The sequence below is a fragment of the Anser brachyrhynchus genome, assembly GCF_964034855.1.
Source record: "Anser brachyrhynchus genome assembly, chromosome: 3".
Lineage (NCBI taxonomy): Eukaryota > Metazoa > Chordata > Aves > Anseriformes > Anatidae > Anser > Anser brachyrhynchus.
In genome coordinates, this window is record NC_137696.1 from 61,780,097 (window position 1) to 61,805,559 (window position 25,463).

General features: G+C 41.9%; 1 protein-coding gene across 1 annotated transcript in view; it reads right to left on the reverse strand.

The window, feature by feature from the left end:
• The window catches only part of AIG1 (androgen induced 1), a 123,146-nt gene extending 100,448 nt beyond the window's left edge, over positions 1-22,698 (reverse strand). The window contains exon 1 of the mRNA XM_080584045.1: positions 22,398-22,698. Coding sequence (XP_080440171.1) covers positions 22,398-22,538 — 141 coding nt within the window. The 5' untranslated portion in view covers positions 22,539-22,698. The remainder of the gene's footprint in view (positions 1-22,397) is intronic.
• Between the last annotated feature and the right edge of the window lie 2,765 nt (positions 22,699-25,463).

The window sequence follows — 25,463 nt, forward strand, 5'->3', positions numbered from 1 at the left end:
CTACAAGCTTCATGAATTTCATCTCTATATTTACAACGTTTGTATGAACGCAAAGATAAGGTGAGCACATCAATACATAGTCAATTTGAAAAGCAAGGACAAAAAAACCAACAGCATAAAGAAAAGCCACATATTTTAACCTTGTGTTTACCAATCATGTATGCTAACAGGTAAACCATCATATCATGATTTCCATATTGGGTCAAAGAAAAAATAATCAATTTGTATATCACAGCATTACGATGGCATTATAAATGTCTCTCCATAAACATTCTTCTCACACTTTTTTTTCCCCCCCAGTTTATATTTCCCAGGTTTTCAGACTAAAGATGGAGAGAGCATGAGAGAGACTCTTGCCTAGAGATTTTTTTAAAAACAAAAGAAAACCATAAAGCAGAGACCAACTGATTTTTGAGTACACTTAATAAAATCTGGTTCAGTCCTCAGAAACTATACAGTATGCTTCTACCTTCTTCATTCTTCTTAATAGTAACCTTTCATAAAACTCTATAAAAGAGCTTTTCCTTACAGGTCAAAAAATTTATTCAGATCAAAGCCAGGAGTAAGATTCAAAACTGAGAAGATCCCAATCAGTGACCATTTCATAACAAGGCAGGAATAGTACGTTAACTTCAGTGTTTGTATAATAGCACATGAGGAGCAAAAAAACAGCAAAGTAGGCAAATCCAAAGCCATTTACTGCTTACTAATTCAAACCAGCACTTTAAAATCAGCTGGGAAAAAATACAGGAAAAGCTACTGTAGCTGGACCAAAGAAAAACAAAAGGTAATTTCTTTGTGCCAAGACATACTTAGGAAGCAGATTGCTACATTCTGCACAACTTCCCATTTCTTCCATGAAGACCCCGCTGAAGAGCACCTCAGAGAAATAAGGCATGAGGCACTGTTGCCACATAAGCACCACAGAACAGTCACACTGAGTGCAACCTCCCGTCAACCACGGACAGAAAAAAGGACTCTCGTATTTTGGAACATAACCTGACTTGCAAGGGCCGAAACCAATAGAATGGCAAACTCTTCTCTAAAGAAATGAAAGCCTTTTTTTGCTATATTCCTTTTTTTATTATTATTACACTAAGAATGGGGGGAATAAACTGGTGCATTTATTTTCTCTCTTAATAGATTATTATCAGGACTGGTGACAGGATGAATTTGGATAGAAACTGGAATATATGAAAACTATTCCAACCAAAAGTTTGAAATGTTTTAACTAAATAAATGAACTTTAATAGTGTTGCACATGCAAAGAAAAGCATATCACAACACATTGTGTATTTAAATCTGACATACTCAACAAATGAAATGTTTTCTGTAGTATGTAAAACCAGACTTCTTGTTTCTTTTCACCATGCCCTACAAGATTTTAGAACTCATAGATCTTAGCCTCCCACACCTCATTGTTATTCGCAGACGAGGAGAAGGAAAACCAGCTTTCCTACTTTTTAACTTCTAGTTGTTTTCTCTGTTAATTTGTCTTTATCCTATTTGGATGAATAAGTTATTGAACTAAACTAGTGAATAACAGAAAGAAATACTTTATATCTGCGGAGAAGGCTACTGTTGTCAAAAAGAATAGTAACGAGGCAAAACCTCATGCTTTTTGCATTATTGCATTATCTGGTGCTTAAGCATTATTTTCATTATCTCTGTGGTGCGGCTCCTCTTTAAAAACTTCAGTAATACATATGCTGGCTAGATACAACAAGACCTACAGAAAAACTTGGATGTGGAGCCCATGCCCATAAACAATTCCAAAAATATGCTGTATCAGGCTAGATGACAGATTATGAGCACACATGCTACGTTATCATGACCAGCAAACAGGATCATCAACAGCGAGATCCTTAACAGGTAACACGATTGAGCAGTTCTAAAACACAATAGAAGGAGATGGATGTGTAACTGCAGAAGGGTATTAATGTACTGAAGAGTGGAGGTTTTCAAGCCATTAGTCAGGACCCAGCTGGACAATGTCCTAGGAAACGTGGGTCAGTGTTGAGCATGATCTGAATAAGGGGTTGGACTAGATGACCTCCTGGGTTCCCCTTCAACCTGAACGATTCTGTAACTACATCAAGTCTGCGTGTTCACATGAGGGAAAGTCTTTAGTTACGTCAAGGACTGTGAAATTTCTTCCCTGTTAGCAAAACACAGACATGCTTTGAATGACTGCATCTGATTATTACATTTTGAACATTTCTGAAGTATTTGCACAATTTACTGAAGGACTTTTCCTACAGCCATTATAGGTTTAAACTTCACATGAGGACATTGGTGCAGACAGTACAGCAACAGTACTTGGTCTTGCTCAAGTGTCTCCCTGCTGGTGCAGCACATTAAATACGTTACTCAATTTGGGGGAAAACAGTCAGGGGACTCTCACCAACTGAGAATTTGAGCTTAAACTCATATAATGGATGATCACTAAGTAATATGTACTAGGTAGCATTTGATTGCCATTTTGTATGTTCATACAAAAACAGTAATAACAAAACTGGAGATCATTCTGTGACTACAATGGCGGTAAAGATAATCTAGGCTCAATTCACCCATCAGAATAAAGACAAGCTATTTTTGCATGTTTCAGCATGTTTCTGTTACTGACACACGGAAAGAGTGAAGACAAGTAGCTGGTTATTTCATTGCAATTTGATGTCTAACAGGTCAGTAAGTTCTCTTGACAGTTCACACAGTTCACACCAGTACTCCCTTTTGAACTGCTGTACATTTCACATGTAATCACAAGTTGATCTCTCACCTCTGTGGTGCCAGTCCAAAATCTGCTTTTATCTCTACAAAACCAAAAAACATTTAAAACAATGGTTTTGTCTTTTACATGTAATTTTACAATCCACTATTTTCCAGTCATATGAAGAATTCTTAGATCCTGTGTCCAAGTCTCGGTTCACGTTAAGGTGATGCTACACATTCTTTGCTGAGGTGTTCATCGTGGTATGTGATCCTGGATCCTTCCAAGTCCTGGTCTAGCAGCAAACTGACACCAATTCAACTTTTGCCAAGATTAAACATTTGTTGATTAAAAGTTTGTTATGTAAGTATCCGTGAGAAATTTGTCACTTACTTATCTGGAAGACAACTTGCACAAAATACAGCACTAATGTATTTTCTTGAAAAAGTTTATAGAAGTCTTCTAGCTAGCCCTTCCACCAGATAATGGTTTATTATTGAAGTGCTTAACAACTTGGGGAGTGTTCTAAGGACTTGAATTTCCATAGGTTTTTCATTGCCATCTGTGTGCAATGTAGACAAGATGCTAACAAACTAGGATGGAAATGTTTTCTTTTCACTTTGTGGAGTCATTTGTCAATGAAAATGCAATACACAAGAAAGAGATATGCATGAGAGCATGTAGTCACAGAGTTGTTTTTTGCTGGAAAAGGCTGAAATCAAAGCTTCAGTTTGTCTTCAGAGATTAGAGTCACGTTAAAGGTGTAGAATTCAAAAATTGGCTAGCCTCAAAAGAATTCTATCGTTCTTCACTGCTGCTAATTAAAACTGATCAATAGAGAAAGGACCCAGAATCTCAATGCCTGTTACAGCACCATGATCACATCTACAGCGGTCTGAAGAGATAGATATACTTAACCAGGAGAGAAAACAAGAACATGGTGACTGCGGTAGAAGGGATTGTTTTGCTACCTCTCCCCTTACAAAAAAAATATGACCTACATATCCTATACATATTCCATTTCACAAGCAATATTCACCCTCATTTTGTTACTTTTCCTCCTCTGTTCAGCCCTGTAGTACATTCTGGGTGGGATCTCACAAATATGTGGTCTTTCTTGGGATTTCTGCTCCACTGATGCCAATAGGTGCCTAAGATAACTGAAGCAAAGTTTTTGAAAAATCCCACTTTTCCTAATCATACGTTGTATGAAATGAATATGTAAAGTCTAAATGAAGGACTTTCATGTAAGTCTCTCTGAAGGTCCATAACCCAGTCTTATATGCCCTGTCAGGTGAACTTCAGTTCACTGTGGTTTTTTTTTCTTATTTTTTTCCCGGACATTCAGAACATTTGATAAAATACATGGATGCTGGCTCCATATGCTATAAATTAAGATAAGGAATATTTTCTAGTGCAGTTACACAATATCACATTACTGGTTTATTTGAAGAAACTGTGAAACAAATTTACAGCTAGTAAATGCTGCAGCAAAGTACTCATCCTTTTAACATTTATAGCTCGGACTTGAGAAGAAATTGAAAATGAAACCTACTAGACTTCATAACACACGGCACAAAGCACAGAAAATCATGTTTTGTTATACTTTATGACATTACCAATGAAGCAACAGTAGCTAATTTTATTGTCACATTTTATAGATAAACTGAAGCACACAGTTTACGAACTAAGCTGTGATGACACGTTAAGGCACAGGAGATTCTGGAATAAGAAGACAATCAGAACTGTGGACAGAACTAGCCTCCCTGAATAATCCTTCTGCCCTTGATAGAAGACAGTTGGCAGAAATTCTTCAGGATTTGAATACCTGCCTCCTTTATAGACATCTTTGAAAGGTCACACTTAAATATAGTTATACACACTTCTAAATAAACACCACTTGCTTTTCCTTCCTGTTGATAAAGCTATGTCCACGTGGTAAGTCTATCATGGAGAAAAGTAATTTTCATGTGGCAACATGAAAGATAGTTAAACATGAACATAGTTAAAGACTCTGGAAACAACTGGAAAAGTTGCAGTATAAATTTAAGATTGTTCTCCATGCTTCGGTTTGTCTATTTACCAGATTAAACATGTGTTTTTAACTGGCTTCTGCCTCACATGAGACAGAGCCTTCATCCATCCTAAGTCTAATTTCCTATTGCCTTAAACATTCAAACTTACCTACATCTCCACGTAAAATGAAGATAAGCTACTAGCAATATCAAATGATACTGACGTGCATTCACTTTACTAAGACGTAAATGGCAACACAGGGTGCAAGCCAGAAGCCTTAAAACAGGATGAAGAATGCACAGAAGTTCAAGCGCTAACAAAGCTAAATTCTGAACTCATTTGGAAGAGAGAGGAACAACAATGAAACTAGCATAATTTTCAAAGTGAAATTGTCAGAAGCAAATTTGGACTATGATTAATCAAGAATATAAGCACCTAAAATTCTTTTGCTGCCATGATTGTTTACTACTAATTAAGCAGATAATTTTTTCACACTCCATTTGCAGCAACATCTTCTGTTTGAAGTGTTGTAAAGATGTTGTGTTTGTCCAATACAGAAACAAACACTTGTAAATTTCCCTTTTTGATGGTTTTACACTTTGATCATGTCAAAGTGAATTTTATGACTTTTATGACTTCAGAAAACCTGGCTTTTAGATATTTAATCAATTTCCTGGCCTTAAGCACAGCGAGAAATGGTCATATGAAGTGTTTGATGACCACCAACTTCGGCTCTTTACATTGTTGCTCTGTGTCACAATTGAGGCAAGATAAAAATAAAGCTGTGGAAAAGTCAGGTTAAGTACAAATATTAATATTGCTTCCCTTTGCTGCTGTGGTTCTTTGTAAGACACTTTGACATACTTGGTGAATGGAAAAGGTCTGAAGCATGCTTTGTTCACAGAACTGCAGAAAGAGGAAAGGAGGGATGTTTATAATGGTAGTGGGTCTGATTAAGCTTAAAGCTCAAATCAGATAAATTATTTAGGATACAAATTTTCAAATGATAAAAATCTGAAAGCTGCTGTCATATGATTACACATTTAAATGGCAGCTACTCCCACAGCTAAGTGCATCTGGAAGCTATCTCCTATGCTTAACTGAAGTCCTGCGGAAGCAGATACATGACCTTATCTGAGTGTCAGGTGCAAGGCAGTCTTCCAGTGCTGGGGTCCAGGGCAGTATGAGCCATGCTCTACAGCAGAGTAAAGGAACTGACACCAAACCTTGCTCTGTGATTCCTGAAGTTTGTTATTGGGGTACTTTTGCTCTTTTTTATGTTCTTCTAGTATACAATTTTGCATCTTCAGATCTTCTTTATACATCAATTTTCCTTAATTAAGGCAAAGACCTTTTAAATCCACATAGCTGAAGGAGATACTAGGAAATTACTCAGAAAAGATTAATTTCATGCTCTGGGATGGGAATGCAAAAAATGTAGTCACAAAATATGCTTGGACAACATTCTTGTAAGAAAAAGAGTAAGCCATAAACCATTATAATCTCCACAGAAAAGTGCTAATTAATGAGATAACTGAAAATCATAAACAGAAATCTACAAAAAATATTAAATCGCAAAGAGTTTGTGAATTAACTTGACACGTTCCACTTCAGCGTACCATCATGACACTTCCTGTTGTACCCCATGTCCTTCTTTCTTTTTATATACAATCATAAGAATATATATATACATTCTGTCTTGCATTTCCAAACCTTTGCGCTAGGGCTGGCATTGTTTTTTTCCCCGAAACAGGGCGACGTGCTCAGCAGCTACGAGAGCTGGATCCCTGTTTCTGGAATTCCTCGTGGGCTGCTGCAACGCAGCTGCATTTATGAGCAGGCAGAGGAGCATGCCCAGCCCGGCCCCGCTCCCTTGGATGAACGCAGACGCTCAGGAACCAAGTGGCAGACCGTGTGTGGGCAGTGCTTGGCTGCAAGGCCTCTCTCATCTGCCCACGACTGCTCCCCATCTCCCCCCAGAGAAAGGCAGTGAGCCGCACGGAGCCCCTTGGGCCACTTCTCCAACAGCATCGCTACGGAGCAGCGGTAGCCACGAAGCAGGGTCCCTACGCACAGATGCAAGGCGTACATAACCCTAAGTGTTTACATAACCACTAATAAATATGGGCACGCACAGAATCAGGATCGGATAGACAGCCAGAACAATATGTTCCTCTCTAAAGAGCACAGACAACAAGTTCAGCCCGGCTTTCGAGAAGAAACCTTCACATACAGAGGCCCAGTTCCGCAAAACAGGGTCTTTATTCATGAGGACTGGGGGACTGAAGAAATACTGACAGTATGGTTTTTGCAATCTCCTCCACTGTAACTCACTGATCCTTTACAAATTTTTAAACAAATAATGAGTAACAACATTTGAGAAAAAAATTGTCCAGCACAAGCGAAGCAACAGTCCACGGTCATGAAATGCATTCCTCACTTCTCCCTCCATTCAACTCTGCAGCTACATGAAGACGGCAACACAGTAAACAAGCCTCCTCCTCCTCAACACACTTCAAGTCATTCTTCCCACACACAGCTGCCACTATCATGCATATTTCAAAGCCTCCATCTGGGCTTGACAACTGTACCTTCCTCTCTCCCAGCCAAAAGAGATACACGTCCTACTCAAACATGCAGGGACGATATCGCGCTGTTTATTTCAGAAGAGAAGCTGCCACTGGTGTTCCACAAGTAGGTCATGTGGGTGGAAGCCCCCATGCTAACCTACATGCTAACCGCGGAGGTGAGAGCTACCATACATTCATTTTTCCTCCTTTCCAGCTACAAGTTGTCTCCAGGCAGAATGGGGGGATTCGTGGTAGTTGTCTGGGCTGCTGAATGCCTGATTCTTCTGGATCAACATCTACTGCTCACGCAGGGATTGACTTCACAGTGTGCATGCAGCAGGTTCAACATCTCCCAGAATTTCCTGATTTATGCTGCATGCGCTACACAGCGCAGGTACACCTCCTTCTGCCCAGAAATAAACAATAAACCCCACGGCTGCTGCTGACCTGGAGGATGCCCTCAATTTGGCATATACAGGGACCAGATCTCTGGTCTGGGGCCTCCTCCCTTCCTCCTCAAGGTCAGCTCTCCGTGCTCCAGCTATCCTTGATGCTCTGCTGCAATAACCACCCACTCTGCACTTGCGGTAGCAGCCTACGTTCTGCCATTTAAATAGCTATTTCTCTTCCTTTCTCCCTCATCAACAGTCTGGCCGCAGCACACCCTTCCTGTACCATCACATCCACCTTCCTAGATCCACCAGGCAAACCAGCACCCTGTCCCTCCCCATCTCTTCTCCTGCAGCAAGCTGAGCACGGTGCCTGTTGCTGCAGCTCTGGGAAGGGCTGAGGCCAAAGTAGGACGTGGGGCTTATCTTGAAGAGCAGATGAAGCTGGGGCAAAACGTGAATCAGAGCTGAGTCTGGCTGCTCTCAAGGGGCAGCAGCTGCCTGCAGTAAGAGTGCAGCCCTGCACTCACTCCTAATGGCAGGCACCGTGCCCCTACAGATAGCCACACGCTTCCCACCTCTTTGTGAGTAGCAGCGGCAGCACCTGAGTCAGTGGGTGCGATGGGGAGGGCTGGGGGTGAGGTTTCATTACCCAGACAGTGCTGCTGGAATAGCCAGTCCCAACCCCAGCCCCACCCCGTCCTGCAAAAAAGCCCAAAGACTGAAGGGAGTGATCACCTCCTGGACCACCTGAGATTAGCGGTGTTCTAAAATATAGGTTATACAACTAAGATAACACCACGAGGATTTTAATGACTATATATCCAGCTGATCTGATGCTTCTCTGCAGAGGGATGTTGTGAAACTTCGTTAGCTAATACCCCCTAAGTGCTTTGAGATCTTGTAACAAAATAAATTGGCACTACAAAGCAATTTTACTCTTAGCAAGATACTGGCTAGCAGGATTTATTAATTTGGTCCTAAAGAGAAATCAGAAGATGTCCGTCTACGTGTGCATTGCATCTTTCTTGGATGATGGAGAACTAAAGAGTTTATATGGAAATAAGAATATATCAAGTAAACAGACAAGGTTGGCTATTTGGAATAGTTACTCTTCACACGTTTATAGTATTTACCTATGCTTTCTTTTGGGAAGATCACCAAGGAGGAAAACCGCAAAGAAAAACCCAGCAGAAAGACACTTTCCACCCAGAGCACTGACTCATTATAGGTACTATGGAAGAGACGTGGCCTAAATCTTCTGCCACTCTGCAGCCACTGCCTGCCTTCCTATTCTAACAGCATTTCCAACACACTGAGATATGGCTTTAATTTCTATAACCTGATCATTCAGGTCTTAAAATTTTTCTCTGGTATTTCTCATAGTGCTTTGGAGGTCACCCAGGCATTTTATGCAGACTGCCGGTACGCTTAATCATTTCAGTGGCTTCCTGCAGTAAATCAGGAGACATTACATTAATAAAAGATGGGGCTGTTCCAGGTCTGATTCATAATGCTGAATGCCCATCCACCTGGCTTAAAAGAGTCCTTTAGAAAGGTCAGTTTACTCTAAGGAATTCTGAATGGCAAGGACGTGTCTTCTCTGACACAAGACTCCTGCAGAATATATACACTCCAGGCCGGCAACCCGAGGGGTGCAGAAGACACCGGAATGATTCAGAACCAGGGCTCAAAGACGTGTGGGCCACAACCCAGCCAAGGCCTCCTCTGAAAATGCACCACTGAAATACAGGCACACCATGCAAATAAGCATCTCGTTCAACAGTTTTACCCCCACACTGCCGTGCTTCTTTGCCTGGAAAACTCCATTTAGACACATTCATTGAGCACACGACCCAAAACAGGTAAAATATCAGGTCTAGGAGGGAAAAACTGGCCAAAAGGAGACTTCGCTTGTACCACATTCTTATTGTTTGGTTACTTCTTCAAAATATGTACTAATCCCCATAATCTCGATGCACCTAAAATAATAAAAAAAGAGATTAAACCATTTTCAGCGAATATAGTTGGCAAAATATTGCTGAATGACAATTTCTCACTGCAAATGCCAATTTGTTTACAATGTAATTTTTTCCAAGTATCTTAATGAAAACAATCAAGTGTTTTGTTTTCACTTGGTCAGTCCAACTGCACTGAAACCGTGAGTTTGAAATACTTTTTCTAAATCTTTTTTTTAAATGAGAAATTGTGAGATTGATTTCTCCTTCCCATAGAAATTCACAATTGCTAAATTTACTGTCACATCAGAAGAGACTTAGAATAATAATAATAATAAAAAAACCTTCAATATTTCAGGGCCTTATCTTGCAAGATGCTGAAAACTCTCATATTTCTAGCTTACAAGCAGCATGGTGAGTGTCACCTCCCATCCAAACCAAGCAGAAGGAATGTGGATAAAATGGAGTGAACGCCTTCCTGTTAGCTGCCAGAAGTAATGCCAAAATACCTCTTACAAGATCCACAGACCTTTTGTGACATTTTTTCACTAGGCCATCGTGAGCATTGGTTCCAATGGCAGGGCACACAAATTGAACCCTGTGGTAAGACAAAAGACTCCCTGCAACAAACTGCATCGACACAAATCTGCTCCCATCGTAGTGATGCTCTCAGCCTGCAGCCCACTCTGTGCTGGTCACAGGGAGGAAAGAGGCTAACCAGGGGGGCTACAGACCCTGTGTGGTCATCTGCTGAGCGCTCCTTGTTCCAGCTGTCACTTGACTATTTGGCTGACGTATCTTGCAAGACATTCTTGAGTCTAAACCTCCTGGCCCAGTCAGAATTTTATTTGTATTGGCATACATTTTAGAGACCTGTTTTTACACTTACAAGACACTATGGTAAGATCCCTAAGGACTTTACTGGGCACTGCACTGGAACCCCAAACCTTCCCTGCCTGAGTAACCACTCTGGTGACAAATGTAAACCACAGGTGGTCTGTGAGCAGCAGGCAGCGTTTCAGTCAGTTCACTCATTTCTCAGGGAAATTTCAAGCCCCGGAAAATTGCTACGTTACGTGATAAAAGGTGTACACTCACACACACAAGGGTGCAGAGGGAAACCGGTGCCACAAACTGAAGTCAGACCATGGCCTCAGGGGACCGTGCTTCTGTGGTGTCAGCACCCAGAGCGGCGAGGGTCCATATGTGAGGGTCAGTGCATGACCCCTGTGAGCACCCTGTGGTGGCTGAGTGACCCCAGCCACTTGCCACAGGTACCCCCACTCTATTTCTGGGCATATTTCCCACCAGCAGGCCTTCACCCTGATCAGCAAGAAACAGGAGCAGGAGCGGGGTGTTGGTGGTGTGCACACCAAGTGCTGCTGAGCATTTCTGCCTGTGCTGATCTCTGTGGTAGGCCCTGCATGCATGTACATACGTGTCATACAGGTGTGCTTCTGCATGCCTACTGGGCACGTATTTGACCTTGCTCCTGGCTGGACCTGGGGGCACGGAGCTGTGGCAGGCTCGGCTCTCTCAGACTTTTGGGTCGGCAGCCCTTAACAAGAAGGAATATTCTTCCCTGTAGGTTTGAATAGGAAGTTACCGCTGTGAAATGCAGATTTCCCTCTTCCCCCGTTCCCACATTCTAAATTGCAACATACGTGTCTGCATGCACTCCCAATCCGCCCACACAAACAAAGGATAAGTACTTATATACGTTCACATGAAAAAAAGCAAGCTTCCTCTATTAACAACAATAATGGCTGATAAGCTAAGCAATGTTTCAAAATATTTTTGTTCATCTCACTGCACGCAGCAGATTTCAAACCTCACAATTACTATTACAAGATGTGTTTACTTGCTAGGAAATATAAAATACAATTAAAAGAATTTCAGCATCATTTCAAATATACAAACTGCCAAGAAAGAAAAGACATAAAATGACTGAATAAACAGTGACTGACGATTCCCTACATCATTTTGATTTTTCCACTGGAACATCAATTTTTATCAAGGACCTGCTTCTAAATTGGAAAATTTATCACAAAAATTTGCATGTCAGACTACCAAAAAATGACAAGATTTTAACACCATAACAAACATTAGGCTCTTGATCCATTATGCTTAACACTTATGGGTGTTTTTTCCTGTAACAAGGATGCTTAAAAACTTGCTCAGAAGCAGAGAGCAAAGCTAAGATACTTATGTAACAACCTGATTCCAAATGTGGTTTCTTTGAGGCTATCACTAGTCTGAAATCAGGCTTTTCTGGTGAAAGGTGGCTGATTCTTCGTTGTTACGGGCCTATGCTGGGTGCTTTAAGAAGACACGAGAATGACAATAAGTAGATGAGGTATTGGGGATGGACGGGATGAGGACAGGATGAGACAATGTAAGGCAGTGAACGCACAGGGAAAAAAGACAGGATGTGTGAATGGTGCGAAAAGTATAACGAGCACCATGGGGACAAGAACAGAAGCACTAGAGGGGAAAACAGGCTTCTGGAAGGGGACTGGGTGTGCAGTTGGAACTCGGAAACTGAGCCGAAAGATGATGGACATGGTGCAGGTACGAAGAGATGAGAAGGAATGAGGAAAGGAGTGCTGCACAGGCAGGTTCCCCCAAGGAACAAAGGGAAAATGTGAAACTGGGGAGCCTGGCTGGGTGATAGGGGACACAAATGGAACAAATTTGGAACAAAATGGAACAAAAATGCCAAAATAGGGCAAAGTGGGAGCACTTGTGTTCATGAAGCCAGCAGCCGATGGCTAGAATCATCCCTTGCACACCCTCAAAGACATTCATGCTTTGCTTTTATGTTGTTGGTTGAATTTTAAAACTGAGAAGTTCAGATCCCACTGGCTCAAATCGCCGAAGTAGAGAGAGGTCCTTCTGACATTTTCTAAAATACATCTGCATAAAATACATCTCATAATTTTAACTCAACCTCATACTTCATGGGAACAAAACAGATTTTAATTAATTTGGCAATACCATTTTTGTAGCTCCTGCCTCAAACCATGAGAAAAAGAAAACAAAACCTAGCTTGAAATGCCACATGATTTAATAGCATAGGATATTATCTCTGGTAATTTAGAGGTGTTTAGCTTCTGAAATTATGCTGGCATTGAGTCAAGGAGATTTGAATACTAATCTTCTATAATCACATGTTAGAATTAGAAACAATCATTAGCTTCTTAATAAATACAGGAATATCCCTTTCTAGCCCTGCTAGGTCATGAGGCAGCTGACCTGAAAGCTGCCTGCTCTCCCTTCTTAGCTCCAGTTCTTTGACACTCGAAAACTGAACAGTGTCTGGTACCTCAAACCATTCTACCTACGGTTCATTAACTGGTCACCTAAGCAGCCTTCAGTGGTTAACAGGCCAATTTACTCTTCTGTGTGCACAGCATATGGAGAGATTAGAGCACAGAGCAGCTTTTATGAACACAGCTTAATATTTTCATATTGCGTGCGGCGTAAGTAAATAACAATTATCTCAAATGTACACACCGATGCACATCCGTCACCAAATACCCCAAATCCCCTTCAGCCTCCTGACCGTCCAGTTCACCAGCACAGTGCTTGCACCAGTCCCACGTGGTAGAGGTCTCCTCCGTGACTCACACCTCCTTAGCACTCGCTTCCTGGGACGTATAGGAAGGCCGCTAATTGTGTCTAGTGCTCATGCAAATTCTCAGTTCTTGGAACACTGCTAGAACAAGTAAAGTAAGGTCAAGAAAGTTTTCGCAGCGTGGAATTTCAATTCGTTTGGGAGCCTAAGTGAACAGCAAATGGGGACCTCTGCATCTGTCAGTGCATATGGCTCCCAACAAAGAGCAAAGTTTCGCAGGCACCCTGCGCTGCAGAGCAGAGGGCTAAGCCGAACACGTCCTGCAGGGACGTGAATCCGCGCTGCCAGTGGGGGCCGTGGGGGTGGCGGTGGTGGGGTGTCGGAGGAAGAAATGGGGAGAGGACGAGGAAGTCCGAGGGAGCCCCAACACACGCTGGTTTGGGTGAGAAATACTGGCCGCTTTCTAACTCCACACCTTGTTTTCCCTCATTTCATCCTCATAGCTGGCACACACCCAAACACCAGCTTGTCACAGCACTAGGCGCGTCAGATGGCGTGCTCTCTCACCTGCTCACCCCAGCGCGACGTGCTGTCATCTCTTCCTGTTCTCTCCCACTTTTTCTACTTGCAGCCTTCACAGAGCTGAGCCTGCACTGGCATTTGGGCATGACAACTTGCGTCTTCTCTAGGGAAGAGAGCCCTACTGCAGTGTCTCAGGATCACACACAGATGCTAGCCTGAATATTAGCTGTATGAAATGCTTCTATCTCTTCAGCCACGAGCTTGTTAAGCATCTCACAGAGAAAACATTCCTTCAGCATTCATGCATTTTACCAATTTATATAGCAGCATTAAAAGCAGCTTCTTTTTTCTTCCTCTTGCATCTGAAACAAGTACATTTAGGAACATATGCCACCTGTGCTCTGCATGCGGAACTCCCACTCCTACTTAATTCTAATAATACTTGCAATAATAATAATAAATAACATTTTGTTACTTATGTGCTGCCAGGGCCAGAAGGCTTCAAGATACCTGATAAATATATACAAATAGAGGAAAGGAAAAAAAAATAGTAAATTCACCCTCAGGTACACAAAGGTTTAAATATATATATAGATACAGACGGCACTGCTCAAAACCAAAAATAAGCCAGAGCAAAACTGAAATTCCTTGCAAAGCCCTTATACAACCAACTCAAACAGTCTGAAGCATCTAGCAGCATTTGTGCAGGTAAATTCTCATAAATTGTTTCATTTACACTAATTCATTGCAAAAATGTACCACTCCTTGTGCTTTGCTAGCAAGGAATTAGCAAGGGATTTGACATTCTCCCCTCCTGCACATTCTGTTCTGCTTTATCAGGACACCTAATATTCAGCTAGTAAAAATCCAGCACTACTAGTTTTGTTTTAAGCTCTACTGTAAGCAGTCCTGAAACACCCTGAAATGACCAACCTTACAGACAACTGTGGCAAAAATACCTGAGCTATGTCAGTTGCGCACAGATTTCAGTGGAAATTATGATATAATTGCACCCTTTGACAAGTATTTGTTTGGAAAACCCTACTGTAAACAGGATGCTTGCAAGGACAGTGGCAAGACAAGATGTTCAGGGATTGTTGCATGAGGCATTCAAATGTTTCTTTCCAACTTGAGAGGGAAAACAGGGACTTACCTAAACTGCCAGAAGGAGCCTTCGTACAAATGACAATCAGGTTCTGATTTCCTCCCAGAACTTCATATGAGCTTAGCCTGTTTCCAGCCAATAGAATCTCTACATTTTGCAGTATATTGCAAAACAAACAAACAAAACAACAACAAACAATGCCAACTATATGTCAAGAGCGTGTAAAATACCCTGAGATAACTGGTAAATTGCTGATGAAAATCCTCAAACCACTTAACCCCAGTTCAAACTGGGAAAGGGACTTGCTTTTAAGTCTTACCAAAATGTGTTATTTTATTTTACTTTCGTTTGTTCCTCTTTGAAATAGCTAGAAGTTTTACTTCAGCTTCCCACTGTTTTATTTGTTTGCTTTTTTCCCTTCAGGCTGCTGCTAACTTTTCCATCCACTAAAGCTAAACACACCTTTTTCAGTTGTAGTAAACGTCGCTACGCTGAGTTGAAAAAATCTTGCATCTTATATAATAAAAAGGTAACAAAGGATGTAAGGCTTTGAAGACTAGTAACAAATTCAGGGCTTTTGAAAATATGGGATGGGTAAAATGTAGTTATTCAAATAAATGCAGGTGAATAAGGCAAAACTTGAAAAAGTTTCCATAAGAAGCAAGAAAGCTTTCCATATTCACCCCATTCACAGAGCGAACAAGAAGTTTGTGAGAAGTTTGTGTTTCACTTGGGTCTTCAAAATAAACCAAGGCATTGCCAATTTTCTTTCTGCCTTATAAATCACATATAAACCTGGACATCCAAGGTGTGAACCTGACCCTCAGACTCAGACAACTGAAAGAAAACAAACAAACAAAAATAAATAGAGAGGAATTAGACGTTTTACACATGTATATTGCAAGCAGTAACATCCCTCTGGTTTCAAATACAGGAATGTGTCCAGTATCGTGTGAAGTTATTACACGCCAATATTTCTTTCACTCTTAATTCTGCTGAAAAAATATAAACGTGTCACTGGTGTTGGTCATGTAGTTGCATTAGCAATTACAACTCTAAATGACAAGGAATTCTCCACCTGTGCCGAGCGCCTCCCAACATCAGATTCTGTATTAAATTAGCTCCATTAGAAAAGTGTTTTCTAGATACTTACCGCATTAGGATAGGTAGGCACTGACAACTCCACTTATTAAATATGGAAAGATGCAGCACAGAAATGACTGCATATAATGAAAGCAACCTGAAATATTTTGATTTTATTGCTTTGTTCACACACTTGTCAATCTTTTGTAATACATCTACATTATACCATATTTCATACATTGCAGAATTGCCTATTTTTTCAACTTGATTTTATTCTATTTTATTGTCATTGTACTTTGTTCAAATCTGCAAACAAGTTTATTTTGTTAGGAGGACATAATGGCGCATATTATTTTTCCATCACACCGATAATAAAAGATTATTGTGTGTTTCCCTATTTTCAGATACCATGATCGATTTTTTTTTCCACCCGAAGAGCGAAGCAAGCAACAACCTGCATGGACTTCTACCATGCAATTTTAAGTACAGCCTCAGGTCGATCTAACTGCAAAGAGTCAAATGGAATTTGATTTTATTTAAAATATTTCTAATTTGAAAGACTAAGTCTGCAATTTACTATGTTATTTGAAATATTACTTAATAGGCTATATAGATCTCCAGTACAACTTAAGAAGGTCAATCTCTCAATTTTTTTTCTTATATAAGCTTATATGGCCTCATTAGTATAACAAATACAGTATCAAAAACACATACAGCAATTAAATATTTTATTATTGATTTATATTCACAAAGAATTAGTACAGCCCAGAACCCCAGCTTTAACTTCATAGAAATTCTTTGAGATACACTGGGTGTGTTGTCATTGTGTAAATTTATTGTTTAAAATACTTAATAACTTTGTCATATGGATACATATAAGAAAAACTGAGTTATTCTTACCATTAAAATAAAATTATGAAGAAAATCCTTCAACTGCAATGCAATGTAAATAGGATTTTTTTCAAAGGGAACAGAAAATCTACTAAACCAACTGCTTGAAGTTGTCATCTTCTGGAACTGCTTTGGCAAACTTGGACTTTTCACTGTTTTATAACATAGCACTGTTATCTATCACTTACATACTCCAAGTTATAAAATAATATTACTGTCGTTAGTTAAATCTATCACCATAGTAAGTGATCCCAATTTGTCCTCTCTTCTACTCGCCTCCCTTCCACTGCCAACCCTTCTGCCAACACTAATATTTCATGACAGCCATAACTTTCCCAAGAATTCCCAAATTAAATGTTGAACATACTTAAGTCCAATTGTAAAATAAAGACATGCTAATGTAATGTGAAAACAGAATGCTTCATACGGCGCTCGAATTTCACTGAACTTGTGCTACCAAAAGCAAATGGAAAACATGGTCTCTCGATAACAAACGGTGATACCATTATGTTTTTATTACTGCACTGACAGCACTACACACAACTGTTTCTCTGACATGTTTATAGCCAGAGAGGGAACAAGAAAGCTCTAAAAGACGTACTTATTAAAAGGCTCCTTTACCTATATTGTTGCCTATTCTCTCAAACACATTAAGCACCATTAAGAAACCTCACCTTGTTATTCCTAAAGAAGCAAGCCCTTAGTTTCTTCCTCCATAAATTGATAAACACTGGTGCCTGCATTCTGTGCTATAGTAAGCACACAGATACCTAGACATGCTGATGAACTACCTCTGGGAGTCATACAAGATAATATCTTACACTTCTGTAGTCTCTTTACACAGAAGCCATAAAGCACTTGACAAAGATGGGTGAATATCAGGGTAACTTCACAGATGACGAAAGAGAGGAGCAGAAGGTGAAATTCGTTTCAGTAAAGGAAATCCTGGAAAAGAGTCATGCAATTATATTCCATAGAGTGTGGAATACGTTTTCACCCGTGTCCTCCGTGTTGCAGCAAGTTCAACCCATACAGTTAGCAATGAAACTCGCTCAACTTCAGGTAGCGAGCCAACCGCGCAGTCTGGAACGCAAACTGCCTTTCTGCACGTGCAAGCCCAGAGCAAAATCTGTATTTTGTAAATACTGAATTAATATTAGCGGTAAGAGTCTATGTACTGTAATAGAGTACTACTAACACTGAGGCATTGTGATTTCATAAGGTAAACAATACATCTTCTTCTAATATAAAATGATCTAATTTTACAGCAGGCGATGACTACATAGCCTGTTTGCAATCAAGCTGACTTTTTGACTTTTACTTAAGGAAAAGCCTCAATTTATTCCTCACTTCTGACTTCTTCTGGCCACTGGCATTTATTGGTCATGCTCTTTCCTATCCATATGGCTAAATTCAGAATGGGCACAAATAATCTATAATTTTAGCCTTGCTTTGTTAAGCAGATATCTTTTTTTCTAATAACTGTACCTCACACGACTTAATAACTAATAAAAAACGTAAAGGATAAATGACAGATCTACAAATTCTAGTTCCTAGTTGGTAACTTGCCCCTCTGAATTTTTCCAAAGGCAAGAAATGAACTAAGTTTTGATGACTTATTTAAACTTAATGAAACTAAATCTAAGGATATTTTCTACACAACAAATACAGCATGTATTAGCAAAAAATAAACTGCAAGCAAAACTTGTAATTGTTTTTCTGTGGAACTCAATCTGCCAGCAACGTATAAAAGTAGATACACAGACATCTTGCTATTTCTTTTACGGGAGTAATAAAAATATATGGCCAGACAGATTTATATATAAGCAAAATGAATTTCTCCCTTGCCTTGGCTGCCCTGAATCGAGGTATGAATACTCGTGTTAACATTCTGTTATTCAAAACAGGGACATTAATCATAATCATAAAACATAACACTTGAGACTGCTTCCAAAAAGCCAGTCTTGTTTTTTGTCTCTGTAACTACCCTGATCAGCCTGTCAGAGAGCCCCTATGATTAAAAAATCCAAACAGGATTTTGTTATTGCAAGCATATGTGCGTGCAACAGCGTATCTTGGTTTATTCATGCCTGTTTGAAGAATAAAATTTCCACAGAAACTGCACAATAAAAGTTACAAGCTATTTAGATGAGGCACCCCTTATTAAAGAGATACATACTTAGGATGAGATACTTTTCTGCTAATTAACACACAAATCTAAACACAAAAAGTAGAGGTGGTCCTCCTTTGGCACCCACAGGCTCCACTTCATTCCAGAATACAAATTGCATTTATTTTTGTCTCCTCTCGCGACAATAATAAAAGAACCAAGAGAAATAAAACTTAATCCCTGCAGCATTAAGGATCCTGCCATTTTAGAAAAGTTGTCAGAAAGGGATCCCTCAACAAATGTGTTTATAAAGGCAGGTGCGTGATTACAGTGTCTGCAGAACGACCCAGTTATCTTTAATTTGGCTACTTCCAGCACTTAGAGAGCCGAACAAACAGAGGTACAAGTAGGGAAGATTTCTGGAAGATTTATGCAGCTGACAAACTTGTTGCAAAGAATCCTTTTGTACTGGCATCATTTTCACCCTACGATAACTTTCACTATGAGGCTCAGCAATGAACTTATGGATAATGGTGCAGGGAACGGTGGAGCAATCCACTACTGAAGCACCAAGTGGTGAATCTAACAAAGGCAGCTATACAGGAGATTTTAGGCAGATCTCTTGGTGTATCCCACCTAAATCCAGTTCCTTGCCATTCCCACAGGAACTAACTTCGGAGCTTGGTTTGTATTGTGAGGCTAAATTGAAGCAACATGTTCTAGTTTTGAAGTAGCCTGAATGTTAAATTCAATAATTTGATCTGCTGGGCCCACTAACTGGTCTTGGCAGCAATTCTTTACCTCTCTGCATCTCCCTTTCTTCCTCTGTAATGACACTGGTACTAAGCAGAAGTCTGTTCCACTTTTGGAATAAGCGAGGCAAGCACCTATCACCTTCACATACTCAGGAGAAAGCCCCAAGTGGAGAAATGATCATTAGTAACAGTGAGGAGCATCACCAGTGTACTGACAAAGCATACTTTCAGTACATTCTCCATTCCAGTACATTGCTTCATAAACCAGAAAAATATGGAAATAGAAACATGTCTATGGTAATAGACAGGGATGTTTCGGGAATGTTGCCACCATATTAGCAACTGCAAAGAAACAGAGTCAGTAATTGCAATGACAGCAGTTAGAAGTCATCAATAGTGCTTATTTTCCTTCATAATCCAAGGACAGGTGAGATTAAGCAGGAATACTGGCACCCAAGACAATATTACTTAGCTGTAAACATCCAAAATATTATGGATGGACAGGTACCATACAGCTTTAGCTTTGTATGAAACAGTTTCCTCTTAATGCTTGACTTCTACAAATAGTGTTAAGTGCTGTTCAGATCAATAAATACATTTAGAATATTTTACTCTGTCTAGTGTTTCAGTGTCCAAACACTAGATTTTCATAATTTGATTCAAAATTCTATTACATGCAGGATAATTTTAAGTCATTTCACATAGTACCTCTGCAAAGCCAGCTACCTGAATCTCTGAGACGTTTACTGACGCTGAGACTGAGAGGAATGCTCCATTATAAATGGGCAGGTGAAAAAAATCCAAGTGATTTTTCAGATTCAGTTCATAAACTCACTTTTCTCCAAAAGTGGTAGCTGTTTTTGGAAACAGATTTTCTACGTGCTTCTATGATGTCAAAGATGAAATCTCTGCTTGTGGAGGTACAATCTGTAGCAGGAACACGTCTGCCAAGACTCTGGCATGGCTGCTATTTTGTCTAGACAGACTCTGAAAATGACTGACAGAGGAACACTGCACATGGCTGAGGAAGCTGAAACTTATGGAAGAGTTTTTCGAGACTAAGCCAACACACAGGATTTTGGAAGTGTGCCTAACATCTTTCAACCTCTCCTCCTGGTATCCTCCTCACGAATCTAACAGTATTTTGTTTCTTCAAGTCTCCCAGTTGTCCCGGGAGAAGCGAAGGTATATTTGCTTAGATAACACGCGACCAGGGCCTTTTGGTCATAAGTAAACATTGTCAACAAGCGGGGAGGTCTATTTGCTGGCAAGTCACTGAGAAAAGCATGCAAGCAGTTGTGTCTGTTATTTGGAGGAGTGAAGACTGTAAGGAGCTATTAACCTTTTCTCACCTATACAACTTGGTAACTATGAGAAACACATGACAAGCATCAGCTAAATGACAGAAATGACTAGTTACAGCTGATCACTGTTCTAAACACTTCAAAATGCACTCTATATTTACCTTGACCTTTAGGGCCACGTCAGAAGTAGCCTGAACCACGTGTGTGTTTTGACAGGAAAGTCCACATGAACTTGCCATGGACAGCAGACTGTAATTTTGCAGAAGTAATGAATATAATGTACTGTCAAATGTTATTTTCAGTGTATGACAGCCTCAGTTCACTTAATCCTCAAGCAACTGTCAGGGCTAGAAGAGGGAAGAAAAAGGAGGAGACTTGAAACCACATCACTGGCTTTTAGCTTTAGCTGGTTTACAACCAATTCAATCCCCACTGAAGTCGATCCCTAATTTACTGGGATTCGGTGCTAACTTCTATCAATTACTATCATTGCCTGTACTGTTCAGTAGCCTGAGAGAATAAAAAAGGCGAATTTAAACATTAGTTTGTCTCCCAGGAGAAAATCAGGCCTTAAGACACCGCTTCAAAGTAGCAGTAAAGCACTAGTTGGGGTTGTGGATCCCCAAAAATCCGGCCAATTTTTCACACCCAACACAAAAATTGTGCTGGCTACATGAAAAATATGTGAGCTGCTTCTTCTCTCTAAATAAAATATGGACCGCGATGAACCTTTGCTTAACCCTGATAAGGAAACTTCCACGCTCCACCTACGAGGTTAGCAGTGTGTAACTTTGGTCTCCACAAACCCAACCTACGGGCTGGATGTGGGGTGCTGAGGCTGCTCACACAGCAGCAGCAGTACTTGTGAACCTAAAGGAAGCTGTAAGAAGCACTGGAAGCACGGGGAAGCACTGAGATACTGGCATTTTGAGACATTTCCGTAGCTGCAGGAACCGTAAAATGCCCGTAGACTCAAAGAAAAGGAACCGAAGGGGGTTGTTGTAGGCGCTGAGGGGAAGCAGCTCCCTCATTTCCGAAGGCAGAGCGCTTTCCCCTCCCCTCCCGGCCCTGCTCCCGCCCCTCCCCTCCCACCGCAAGGCTCGGAGCGAGGCCGCGCCGCCGGCGGAGCCGGGGCCAAACGCGGCCCCGCTGCCGCACCGGGCTGGTGGCGCTCCGGCGGCCGTCCCCGGCCCGGATCCGGGGCGGAGAGAAGCGCAGCGAGGCGTCCTTTGTGCCACGGGCTCCGGCGGGGAGCTGGGGAGCCGAGCCGCCCGGCGCCTCTGCCTGCACCTGCCAGGGGCCGAGCGCCCCGGGGCGCGGTGCGGGTCCCCCTGCGCCGTCCCCGCCTTGAGGTCGCCGCCGTTAAACGGGCAGGGGCACGCACACACAGAGCACACGCACACTTACCAGGTCTATGAAGGTCAGGAATTTCCAGCTGCCCCCGTAGGTCTGGTGCGCGGGCATGTCGATGGCCTTGTAGTTGCAGAGGATGGAGCAGTAGGACAGCAGGATGGCGGCGCGCAGCACCTGGCACGGCACCAGCGCCATGTTGCGAGCGGCTCACGGGGAGGCGGCCCCGGTGGCGGCGGCGGCGGCCCCGGTGGCGGCGGCGGGCGGCGTGTGGCGGTGCCGGCCCAGCCCGGGCTGCGCTTCCGCCCGTGCCCGGCCCTGCGCGCCGCTGCCGCCCGGCCTCCCGGCGCCCCCGGCCGGGGCGGAGCGGAGCGGAGCGGCCGCGCCGGTGCCCGCTGGGGCCGGGGAGGGCGGCAGCGGCCCCGGGGAGGCGGTGGAGGGAGGGGGGGGCGCGGTGCCGGGCTCCGGGCCCGGCGGGCAGGTGAGGGGACGGAGGGGAGCGGCCCTGGGAAGGAAGGGGTGTGTGGGGGAAAGCTGTTTTGGGTGCCCCACTGCTGAGTGAAAAATTAAATCCGGCCGTAATTGCGGTTTTTAATCAATACAGGGGCCGGGGGACCTGGGGCCGTCGGCCCTACACCGACACTTTATGTAGAGTGAAGCGCAGGGCCGCTGGTTGTAACCTGCAGAGCGGCTGGCACCGTGTTAGGTTTGGGCCCTCGGCCTTGCCCATGGCTCTCCTGGATCTCCGTATTGGTCTTGTGGCATCTGCGCAGGCCCTCAGACCTGGTCCTCTTCCTTTAGTCCAGGAGAAAACAGAAAAAACGACATGGCACTAAAAAAGTACCTCACAGGCGCAAAATCAAGTGCAAGATGGCACCTGTGGAGGTGAGCACCCATGTGGTGTGAGGGATCGCCATGCCAGGCTTTGCTCAAGGGCAAGGTCAGTTTCTGTCAGCTGAGGTTTGATCTGGAAGGCAGCTTTGATGACAGGAGCAACTGAGGGGGTCCTGTGCTTGGGCTTCTGCACCCTGAAAAGGAAAGGGTCTTAACGTGCTTGGTCGTGGGCTACACATTAAATTGTTCCACCATATGGAAAAGTTGTTATAAAAACACACAGTGATGCCTGAGGTTGGATAGACAAATGTCTTCTATAAATACAATCTTCATACAAATATCATCTCCATACATCTGTCTTCTGAAATAAATGTTTGAACAATAAAAATTTGAATCAATGACTGTGCAATGTGTTCCCTACTCTTATTCATTACATAATGAGTAAAATCTTAATCTTGCATGCCTCTTAATCTGGTATCTGCTGTGTTCGAGTTCTGCTAAAACAAAGGACCATTTGGGAGAACACGTGCTAGCACCTATCGTAGATGAAATTAGGACAGTTTAAGACCCCTGCTTCTGTAGAGGAACTGTAATTCAGGCTTGGTCAAAGAATCCACTGGGAGCATGGAGCACAAATTTCCCACCAGATCATTCAGGCTATCTTACCAATCAGTTCTGAGCCACAAGCAAGCACATTAGGCAATCAGACCCTCTGTGGTATGTATTAAAATACATTTTACAGTCTAACAGGCTAAAAGGGTTTGGTTTCACTGAAATCTTAAGGTCCAGTGTAAGAGGTAGCGATGAAACGTAATGGTCTGCAATACAATAGGAGACCGTGCTAATAGCTTCCGTGCTAATAGCATCAGTAGTGTGCCCCAGTGCAAGTGGAACAGCACCGTTGCTGAGAACCCGATGCCTGAACTGCATGTGTTGAAGGCGGTTTCACTTCAGGCTAGCTCTTACTTGGACCTGTGGACTGAGTGTTCATTGGAGGCCAGAGAGCATTAAGTGAACCCCTGAAACGCATCTTCTGTTCTGGTTTTATTCAAAAGGAATCCAGCTTGCTTTGTGATGGATGTCAAGTTACAAACCAAAGCGCGGTGTAAGTCTGGATGATCAAGAGATTTACTGCTAAAATACACTCTTGATCTGTAGTGCTGCTGCAGAGGCACCCTCAGTGTGCGAGTCTTGCTGCACTGCAGTTCTGTAAGCTCTTAGAGGCAAGTAACTGTGCAGAGCTCTACAGCATGACTGATCACGGACGTACACATGCACACACTTGTGTCTTGAGATCTGCCTCTGACATGAAGAATTTGGGGCTGTCTTAAGCCTTAGGGGGTCTGTCCTCTACTTCTCTAAGTGCACCTCTGTGTCACTAATACAGTACCACAGACATGAGTACTCGCTGAACATGTCTTGAAAACCACCATTCCTGTTTTGCCTTTTAGTCACACGCTTTTAAACATCCTCCAGGGTTTGTGCATCCTTAAAACTTTTTTAAAAAGAAAAAAACTACTCAGGCTTTTTGGAGCCCCATTTCAATGCTCTTCAATTCTGCTCTCCAATCTTCCTTAGAAATCTCAGCAAAACTTGCAGAAAATCCTAACCTCACACGAAGAAAAACTTCACTCGGCCTTGTAATCCAAGGTGAAAGTCTAAGCAGAATGTATAAACACTTTTGTTCCCTGTTTTTTTTTCTTCAGTCATGAAAATCTCAAGGCAGGCTAACTAACATGCCGGGCCCAGCCAAGCTTCTTCCTGGTCAAAGACTCTTCTTTATTAAGCATTTCTAGACCTCTGAAAGGAAACTGAATTCCTTTGTGGGTGGGCTGTTTGTGCCTGTGTCCTTTTTGAAGAAATATCTGTTGAATCTCTGGACAGTATTATAATAAGGACTAATTAGATTGTAGGCTGCCATTAGCCTTTATGTGCTACTCTAGAGTTTATACTCACCGTCTGTTGAAGGCAAAGCGGCAAGGTCTTTTTTGGCTGTGGTTGAAATGGGTTTGCAGTGGATTTTTTTCTCCTGTGAGATTTGGTCTTACTGTTTTTCAGCAAAGTAAAAATGAGTAATTTACTAATTTGTCCTTTCTGTTGCTACATGAATGCAACTTTTCCATATTTTGTTATATCTTTAGATCTCAGTTTTTTGATCATGTACATAAGTAGTAGTAAGGTGGACTATAAACGCGTAAAATATGATATTCAGTACCAAGCTGTGATTTTTTCAGGTAAATTGTACATTTTTCCAATTGTAAATTGTGAAAAGCCTCAACTGAATTTTCC